Source organism: Pygoscelis adeliae, unplaced genomic scaffold (assembly GCF_000699105.1).
Source record: "Pygoscelis adeliae isolate BGI_AS28 unplaced genomic scaffold, ASM69910v1 Scaffold262, whole genome shotgun sequence".
NCBI lineage: Eukaryota > Metazoa > Chordata > Aves > Sphenisciformes > Spheniscidae > Pygoscelis > Pygoscelis adeliae.
Genome location: NW_008824184.1, coordinates 1,179,564 through 1,188,350, shown reverse-complemented (window position 1 = coordinate 1,188,350; position 8,787 = coordinate 1,179,564). Strand labels below are relative to the sequence as shown.

The 8,787-nt window shown below is 56.0% G+C and overlaps 1 protein-coding gene across 1 annotated transcript in view; it reads left to right on the top strand.

The window, feature by feature from the left end:
• ACACB (acetyl-CoA carboxylase beta) overlaps positions 1-8,787 on the top strand; it is a 26,755-nt gene that overhangs the window by 14,881 nt on the left and 3,087 nt on the right. The window contains 21 exon segments of the mRNA XM_009334396.1: positions 45-144; positions 236-343; positions 536-592; positions 1,004-1,045; positions 1,123-1,338; positions 1,438-1,593; positions 2,170-2,201; positions 2,203-2,362; positions 3,163-3,318; positions 3,698-3,820; positions 4,037-4,306; positions 4,645-4,742; positions 4,911-5,031; positions 5,228-5,338; positions 5,895-6,038; positions 6,122-6,242; positions 6,408-6,504; positions 6,698-6,794; positions 7,039-7,174; positions 7,497-7,674; positions 8,130-8,242. Of these exon segments, the coding sequence (XP_009332671.1) occupies positions 45-144; positions 236-343; positions 536-592; positions 1,004-1,045; positions 1,123-1,338; positions 1,438-1,593; positions 2,170-2,201; positions 2,203-2,362; positions 3,163-3,318; positions 3,698-3,820; positions 4,037-4,306; positions 4,645-4,742; positions 4,911-5,031; positions 5,228-5,338; positions 5,895-6,038; positions 6,122-6,242; positions 6,408-6,504; positions 6,698-6,794; positions 7,039-7,174; positions 7,497-7,674; positions 8,130-8,242 (2,636 nt within the window).

Sequence of the window (8,787 nt, the reverse complement as noted above, 5' to 3'; positions counted from 1 at the left end):
GGGGGTGGCCATGACTTGTCACCCTATCCCCGCCGTTTGGGCAGGAACTTCGATGAAGTGATCTCGTGCTTCGCTGACCCGCCTTCGGAGAGCATGCTCTTCAGTGAGGTGCGAGCCACCGTCTACGAGGAGGAGGACGCCAAGGTGGGCACAATGCTGTTGTTGTCCCCCCCAGGTGGTGCCGGGATGGCAATGGTGCTGCTGGTCAGGGCTGACTGGGGGGGTTTGTTGCCAGAACATCCGTGAGGAGCCGATTCATATCCTCAACATTGCGCTCCGCTGGGCTGACCACGTGGAAGACGAGAAGCTGGTGCCTGTCTTCAGAGCCTTTGCCCAGTCCAAGGTCTGTCACTGGGGCCAGACCCCCTTTTTGCAGAGCTGGCAAGCCAGGGCACTGTAACCCAAGGCACTGCCTCATCTCCACGGGGCGCTCCCCAAAACGCTGCACCCTATGGCAGCCGCTTGGGTTTTGTTTGCTCCCTCAGTGGAGATGTTTAAGCTCTCATGACTGGTGGAGTCTTCTGTTTCCATGTAGAAAAATGTCCTCGTTGACTGTGGTCTCCGGAGAATCACATTTCTCATTGCCCAGCAGGTGAGTGCAGAGTGAGCCACCGACAGACAGAGTAACTTTAGACACATTGTGCTTCTGCCTCCCTAAAATGCCTAGAAACATCTATAAGTACCTTATAGGCATAGCATTGAGTGATGGATGTACCTACTGCTCATCAGGAGCTGGGAATTAATTAATGAGGGATTCAATGAGTGATTTATCTCCTGTATTATCCTTTATGCTGCTAATGTCTCCAGTAACATGTGGTTCCTGCATGGTTGCTCCATAGCTTTAAGCTGCCTTTAAAAGGCATTGATTACTCCCAGCTCTTTTCCCTTTCGGGGAGGAGGAAGCCTGCAAAGTTTTTACTTCTTAATGAATTCACTGAAAATCAGAAAAATCCTCTTCATGCCAGGATTATTCATGTTGTCCTCTCTCTCCCCTTTGCTCTAGAGAGAATTCCCCAAGTTTTTCACGTTCAGAGCCAGGGACGAGGTAAGAGCCGCGGTTAGAGCAGAGCCCATCTGGCGCTGGCTGACCGGCCGCTCGCTCACCCCTCCGTGCTGCGCCAGTTTGCAGAGGACCGCATCTACCGGCACCTGGAGCCGGCGCTGGCCTTCCAGCTGGAGCTGAGCCGCATGCGCAACTTCGACCTGATGGCCATTCCCTGCGCCAATCACAAGATGCACCTCTACCTGGGGGCTGCCAAGGTGCAGGCAGGCGCCGAGGCCACCGACTACCGCTTCTTCATCCGTGCCATAGTGCGCCACTCGGACCTCATCACCAAGGCAAGGCGGCGCTGGGTCCCTGGGTGCGCGGGCAGAGGTGGGTGCATTTCAGGTGCAGGGGTTGCTCTGGCCGCCCCTGAGCCACCCGGTGCACCACAGGAGGCTTCCTTCGAGTACCTGCAGAACGAGGGCGAGCGGCTGCTCCTGGAGGCGATGGATGAGCTGGAGGTGGCCTTCAACAACACCACCGTCCGCACCGACTGCAACCACATCTTCCTCAACTTTGTCCCGACGGTTGTCATGGACCCTTCCAAGGTGTGTTTCTCAGTCCTGATCTGGGGATGGAGGTTGCATCGTCCCCCCATGCTCAGAACCACTGCACGGACAGGCAGCCACCCCCCCCGCTGGCTGTCAGACCCAGTCCTGTCCAGTGCCCACCTGACCCTGGATGGGGGTTGGATTCAGCAGCCCCAGAGGCTCCTGCAGCTTAATTTCTGTGTCAGACCTTCACTGTGGGCTCTTTGCTGGGGAGGTGCTGAGATTTCACACTTTGCAATGACCGGGGCTTTTTTGTACAGACTTGGACAAGCAGGCAGTTCACTGGAGGGCACAAGGGTGGGTGACAGGCTCGTCCCCCGGGCAGCAAGCAGTCTGAAGGAGTGGGGCTGTGTCCGTTCAGGAGGATGTGGGGCACTGTCTTTCCTTCTCCCCAGTGGAGAGGCTGGATGGCAGCACCAGCTCCCAGGGATGGAGAGAGGGAAGGGGCTTGCCCAAAGCAAATCTGAAATGGCTGTTTGGGGTGGAGATGCAACGGGGCTGCTCCAGCCTTGGCATCGGGGACAGTGGTGTCCCCAGGGCCACGAACCCATCCGTGTGCTGTCCCGTGCCCAGATTGAGGAGTCGGTCCGGTCCATGGTGATGCGCCCTCTGGAAGCTGCGGGTCCTGCAGGCCGAAGTGAAGATCAACATCCGCCTGACGCCCACTGCCACCGCCATCCCCATCCGCCTCTTCCTGACCAATGAGTCCGGCTACTACCTGGACATCAGCCTCTACAAGGAAGTGAGGGACCCCAGCACCGGCAGCGTGAGTAACTGCAGGCGGTGGCTGCAAACGGGAACCCAACCACGACTGCTTGAGCAGCTATCAGCTACGGCAAAGCTTTGGGGTGGTGTCTGCAAAAATCCTTGTGCACCTGCAGTGCTGGTCTGTCCCAGAGCCCCCGGGACTGCAGCAGCATTCCCAGGGCTGGCCCGGTTTCACTCCCCTCTGTGCTGCATCCAGTTGGGCACCTCGGGGTGATGCTTTGCTCCAAAATAGTGCTGAGCCCCAGGGGTGTTGCTGGTGCGTAGTCGCGCAGTTTTTGGTCTGGGAGGTGAAGGTCAGTGTTAGGGTGTTACTGGTACTTGCAGCACAGCAGTGTTGCACTCTGTCCCCTCAATAGCAAAGAGTGGGGTGGAAAATCATATTGTTTGGTCGAGCAGTGCCACAGGCACGAACATTTAGGACGAGAGGAAATGGCCTCAAGTTGCGCCAGGGGAGGTTTAGATTGGACATAAGGAAAAATTTCTTTACTGAAAGAGTGGTTAAGCATTGGAACAGGCTGCCCAGGGAAGTGGTTGGGCACCATCCCCGGAGGTATTTAAAAGACGGGTAGATGAGGTGCTTAGGGACATGGTTTAGTGGGCATGGTGGTGTTGGGTTGATGGTTGGACTCGATGATCTTAGAGGTCTTTTCCAACCTTAATGATTCTATGATTCTATGATCTTGGCCAGGCAAAGCTCAGCAGCACTCCAGCCCTGTGGGGCTCTTGCAACTTAGCATTGCAGAGAGGACTCACCCGCATGCTGAGGAAAGGCAGCCAACACTCTGCCCTTCTTTCCAGATCATGTTTCAGTCATATGGGGACAAGCAAGGGCCACAGCATGGGATGCTCATCAACACTCCATACGTCACCAAGGACCTGCTTCAGGCCAAGCGGTTCCAGGCGCAGTCCTTGGGCACCACCTATGTGTATGATTTCCCTGAGATGATCAGACAGGTGAGTCCGGCTGAGCAGAAAGAGGCTCCAAATTATTGCATTTGCTTTTCTTCCTCACCCTTCCCAGATATTCCCATCTGGGGAAAAGAATCCTCTCCCCTCAGCCAGCAAATGAGCCCAAGCCCCAACATTTTCGGTTATATGAAGCATTTCTAAACTGATTCCTAGCTCTTGCAAATTGCTGTAGTCACACTTGTGGAGGACATGAACCAGAAAGCCCCGTGCAAGGAGGTCTGCAGCAGGGTGGGGGCTCTAACGCAAAGTTTTGCTCACCCCAAGTCCCAGCCTGCTGCAGAAGTGTGTGTCTACGCTTGGCAATAGCCTTGGAGCTGCTGCACCCCCACGCTTTCAGCTCATCCTGTGCGCGGTGTCTCTGCAGGCTCTCTTCAAGCTGTGGGGCTCCTCAGAGCTGTACCCCAAGGACATCCTGACGTACACTGAGCTGGTGCTGGACTCACAGGGACACCTCGTGCAGATGAACAGGGTCCCTGGAGGGAACGAGGTAGCGGGGGATGATCTGGGAATGGGGCGAAAGAGAGGGGCAGGGGGAAGCTGTGCTGCAGCAGGTGGGAATGGCTTGTGGCTTCCCCAGTCTGGCTGTGTTTAAAGCCCAGGAGATGCTCCTCAAGCAAGTGTTTTGTCTGTTGATGCAGTCTGCATCTTGGACCCCATTTCTATGGAGGAGCCTGCCCTGTGACCTTGTGCTGTTTTGGGGCAGGTGGGGATGGTTGCTTTCAAAATGAAGCTGAAGACCCCTGAGTATCCGAAAGGCCGGGACATCGTGCTCATCTGCAACGACATCACGCACAAGATTGGCTCCTTTGGGCCGGAGGAGGACCTGGTCTTCCTGCGGGCCTCAGAGCTGGCACGGGCTGAAGGCATCCCCCGCATCTACATCGCTGCCAACAGCGGCGCCCGCATCGGCTTTGCCGACGAGATAAAGCACATGTTCCAGGTGGCCTGGGTGGACCCTGCGGACCCCTACAAGGTGTGTGGGCACCTCCTCTCCTGCCATCACAGAAAATAACAGAGGGCCTATTTGGGGAAGGAAGGACCAGAGCTAAACTGGGACATAAAACTGTGGGATCGGTGCTGGGGGGTGAGCACACATGTGGTCCCACTGCTATGGGGATGGTTCCCTCTGCTTTCCCCAGCGGGATGGAGATAAAGGTGCCAGTGCTGGCACGGCTGCTCTGTCTAGACCTGGTCCCTGAGCCACTGTTGATGCATGGGGCGGGTTTGGGTTGGCTTTGGAGAGGGGCTGTGTCCCATGTGAGCATGTGCACGGGGGGCTCCACAACTTATCCTCCTCCTCTTTATTTCCAGGGGTTCAAGTACCTGTACCTGACTCCCCAGGACTACACGAGGATCAGTGCCATGAACTCAGTGCATTGTGAGCACGTGGAGGACGGGGGAGAGTCCAGGTGAGCCCAGCTATCCCATGGGGCACACAGAGTCACCCCGAGCCTTGCCCTGCATCCCCATCGGGATACAGCTCCTACGTCCTGGCTCAGCATCCTGCCAGACACATCACACAAGTGAGTGCTTCCCCCTGTCCTGCCCATGCCACCGTGGCTCTGCTTTCCCCGCAGGTACGTCCTCCTGGACATCATTGGCAAGGACAACGGATTTGGGGTGGAAAACCTGAGAGCCGCCGGTACCATCGCTGGGGAATCCTCTCGCGCTTACGATGAAATAGTGACCATCAGCATGGTACAGCTATGGGTCCTTCCCCTGCTCCACTCCTCCCCTCTCTCTTACTCGCTTTTAAGGTCACCCTGGGGGGAATAACAGGACGCAACAAGCAACCTGGTGTAACTCCTGCAGAGCATCATTCTCCTGGTGCTCACGGACTCTGCTGCAGCCCTGTCTCCTCAGTAACCCCGTGTGTCCTTGTGTGTGTGCCCAGGTGACCTGTCGTGCCATTGGGATTGGCGCGTACCTGGTGAGGCTGGGCCAGCGTGTCATCCAAGTGGAGAACTCCCACATCATCCTCACTGGCGTCACAGCTCTCAATAAGGTACCGTGCTCCGGCCGCATGTTCTCCCTGGCACTGTCCCTCATGCCACTACATGTGTGGCTCCTTCCCTGTCCCATGGGAAGAGGTGGCAGTTCCCCGTGCGTCACCTCATGGGACCTGTCTGGAGGAGATGCAGGGGAACTGCAACTGGGCTCGTCTCACTGAGAATCAAGAGAATGCCACCCTGCAGCTATTTGGTATTGCTTTAGGGGCCAGTTCATGGTGCATCGCTCCTGGAGCAGGGCGGGATGGCAGAGCTGCCACAGGGACTGTTTGACTCTGGTCCCAGGGGCAGGACCCATCTCTGGGCAGATTCGCACTGGTTTGAGCTGATTTGAAACCTGCTTAGCTAAACCAATGTACTTGTGGGTCCCTTTAGGTGTCTAAAGCACAGTCCTTTTGCTTTAACATCACCCTGGCAGGCAGAGGTGGAAATTCAGCCCCAAAACAGGGGGAATGTGCCTGTACAGAGGTTTGATTTAACAAACAGAGCAAGGAGGGGTGGCTCCTGTGTTAGCAGAGATCAATCTGTGTTTCTGTTAATAATTCTGGCTAGGTGTTGGGACGTGAAGTTTACACATCCAATAACCAGCTGGGAGGCGTGCAGATCATGCACAATAACGGTGTTTCCCATGTCACCGTCCCGGATGATTTTGAGGGGGTCTACACCATCCTGCAGTGGCTCTCGTACATACCCAAGGTAGGAGGGCACTGCAGGATGGCGGTGCGGGGTGTTACCCCATACCTGGCTGGTGACCTGCCCTTTGGGGTTCTCCCTTGCAGGATAACCAGAGCCCGGTGCCCGTCACTGCCATAAGTGACCCCATCGAAAGAGAAATCGATTTTGTCCCTTCCAAAGTCCCCTATGACCCCAGGTGGATGCTGGCAGGGAGACCCCATCCAAGTAAGTGAGGGCAACCCAAAACCTCTGCAGCAATGCTCCCAAACATATCTTGCAGCTGCAAACCCCCTGTCCTGGTGCAGAAGGTGATTTTTGTTGTGGGTTGGTGCACAGGGAGCCCTTCAGTGCTCACCATTGCGCTGCTCTGCTTTTTCCTGTGCTCTGCAGCTCTCAAGGGGACCTGGCAGAGTGGTTTCTTCGACCAGGGCAGCTTCCTGGAGATCATGAGGCTGTGGGCTCAGACAGTTGTGGTTGGCAGAGCAAGGTACTGCCAGGAGCCGGGGGTGGAGCCCCGGAGCAGAGAGCGATGCGGGGAGGCTGCATGCACGGTCAAGCACACTCAAGCCCTGGCCATGGCACTGCTTTTGGGATGGTGATGGGGGGAACCTCTCTGGTGGGGCTGGGGTGCAGCGTGGAGGGGAACTGGCCTCTGCTGAGGCTACCCTGCCTCACTGCAGGCTGGGAGGTCTCCCGGTGGGTGTCATCGCTGTTGAGACCCGCACTGTGGAGGTGACGATACCTGCGGACCCTGCCAACCCGGACTCAGAGGCGAAGGTGCGTGGGGAGACCTTAGTGCAGCCCAGCGGTGGTCGGGAGGAGGCTGGAGGGGAGAGCAGGAAAAAAACTTAGCGTAATCCTTCGGCATGTCTTGATTTTCCTTAAAGACTGGTGAAATCAAGGGTGCTTGGTCAGTTTGTTTTCTTCCAGCTTTTGCACACATGTGCCACCAACCTGCCAGCGCAGTGTGCTGGGAAGCACCGGCACTGGTCTCAGCACTGCTGCTTGCCATCTTTTGCAGATAATCCAGCAGGCCGGGCAGGTCTGGTTTCCAGATTCTGCTTTTAAAACAGCCCAGGCTATTCGAGACTTCAACCGGGAGCATCTCCCGCTGATGATCTTCGCCAACTGGCGAGGCTTCTCCAGCGGCATGAAAGGTACCCACACTTGGGGTGCCCAGATTCCCATGCCGTGACATACTGCTGGCACTCCTGCCACCCCACGGGGTCCTGGGATCACCCAGCCCGCAGGGTCCTGCCCGCACCACTCTGAGATGTGAGGTTGGGCTGGGGCGGTGACGGGGCATCGCCAGGACCCGGGTCCCAGGGCTTGGTGGCTTCTTGCTGGGCTGGTTTTTGGGGTGTTTGTTTGGTCTCTCCAATGGAGAAGGTGGCTTTGGGCAGCTAGGAGGAGGCAAGGGGCAATGGCCTGGCCCATGGCAGTCACGGCGCCCAGCCACTGAGTCCCTTTGGCTTTCAGACATGTACGACCAAATGCTGAAGTTCGGCGCCTTCATTGTTGATAGCCTCCGGGATTTTAAGCAGCCTGTCCTGGTATACATCCCGCCACACGCAGAGCTGCGGGGAGGCTCCTGGGTGGTCATTGACTCCACCATCAACCCCCTGTACGTGGAGCTCTACGCAGACAAGGAGAGCAGGTCAGTGTCCAAAATACATGTGCATCCTCCGCAGCCCAAGGGCAGAGAAATGAGAGCCGGTGCACGGGGTCTGCAGTGTCATAGTCCTGCTGGCAGAACTCCAGTCACTTGAGGCGTGTATTTTTTACCATTGAGTTAATCAAAGCCATCAGCTAAAAGTTCCAGGGCTCTTACAGAGCAGCGTGGCAGGTATCTCCTTTGGGATATCCTCCTGCATCCAGTGAAGGCTGCGGGCGAGTAAAACATGGTTCTGGGGGTTAGGAGGCCTTTTCTCTAATCTGAATTAATGCACTTGGAGCAAGGAGTGGGATAAACAAGAATCCCAGACTGGAAACAAAACCCTTTTAGGTTTTCTCTCTCCCTAATTCTTAGAAGAGAGAGTTGCCTGGATCTCTTGTCCCAGGATTTATTCTCCCATGCAGACCAGTCCCTGCTTTACCAAACTTTCCTTCCAGGGGAGGCATTTTGGAGCCTGGAGGAACAGTGGAGATCAAGTTCAGAAAGAAAGATTTGGTGAAGACCATGAGAAGGATCGATACGGTCTATGCCAAGCTCGTCGAGCAGCTGGGTAAGGGAAGGGCGTTTCAGCTTGTGGGCATTGGTAGCAGTAAGTTAAAACATGAGGCTCAAACACCACGGTGGCAACCATCAGGAAATCCTTTAGTGTTCCTCTGTGAAAATTCTTTATGACTTTTCTGATGGTGGAGCCTGCCAAGGGGATGTGGTGGTACTTTAAAACACTTGTATCTCCTGGGGGCTTTGTAAATGGTGCTGGACTTTCCTCCCATGCTTTGGGATGAAGAATGGCAATGGCCATGCTGAATCAGTACCTAATGAGATGACACAGTCATTACAGAGCTGCACAGAGGCTGCCTTTAATGCGCTGGGTCTCCTTTTGCCCTGTGATTGGCTCCTGCCTGGGGCGGATGATGGGGCTCCTCCACCCTGCTAAAACACGGTCCCACAAAGTCCTTGCAAATGCCACCTCCCACCTCTCTTGCGGCAGGCACTGAACACGGTGCAGCCCCTTCGTGGCCATGGCTTTCTGTGGCTGGGCTCTGGGCAGGGGTGTAAATGTGCCAAAGCAAAGGGACACGACGCGTGGTGCCCCAT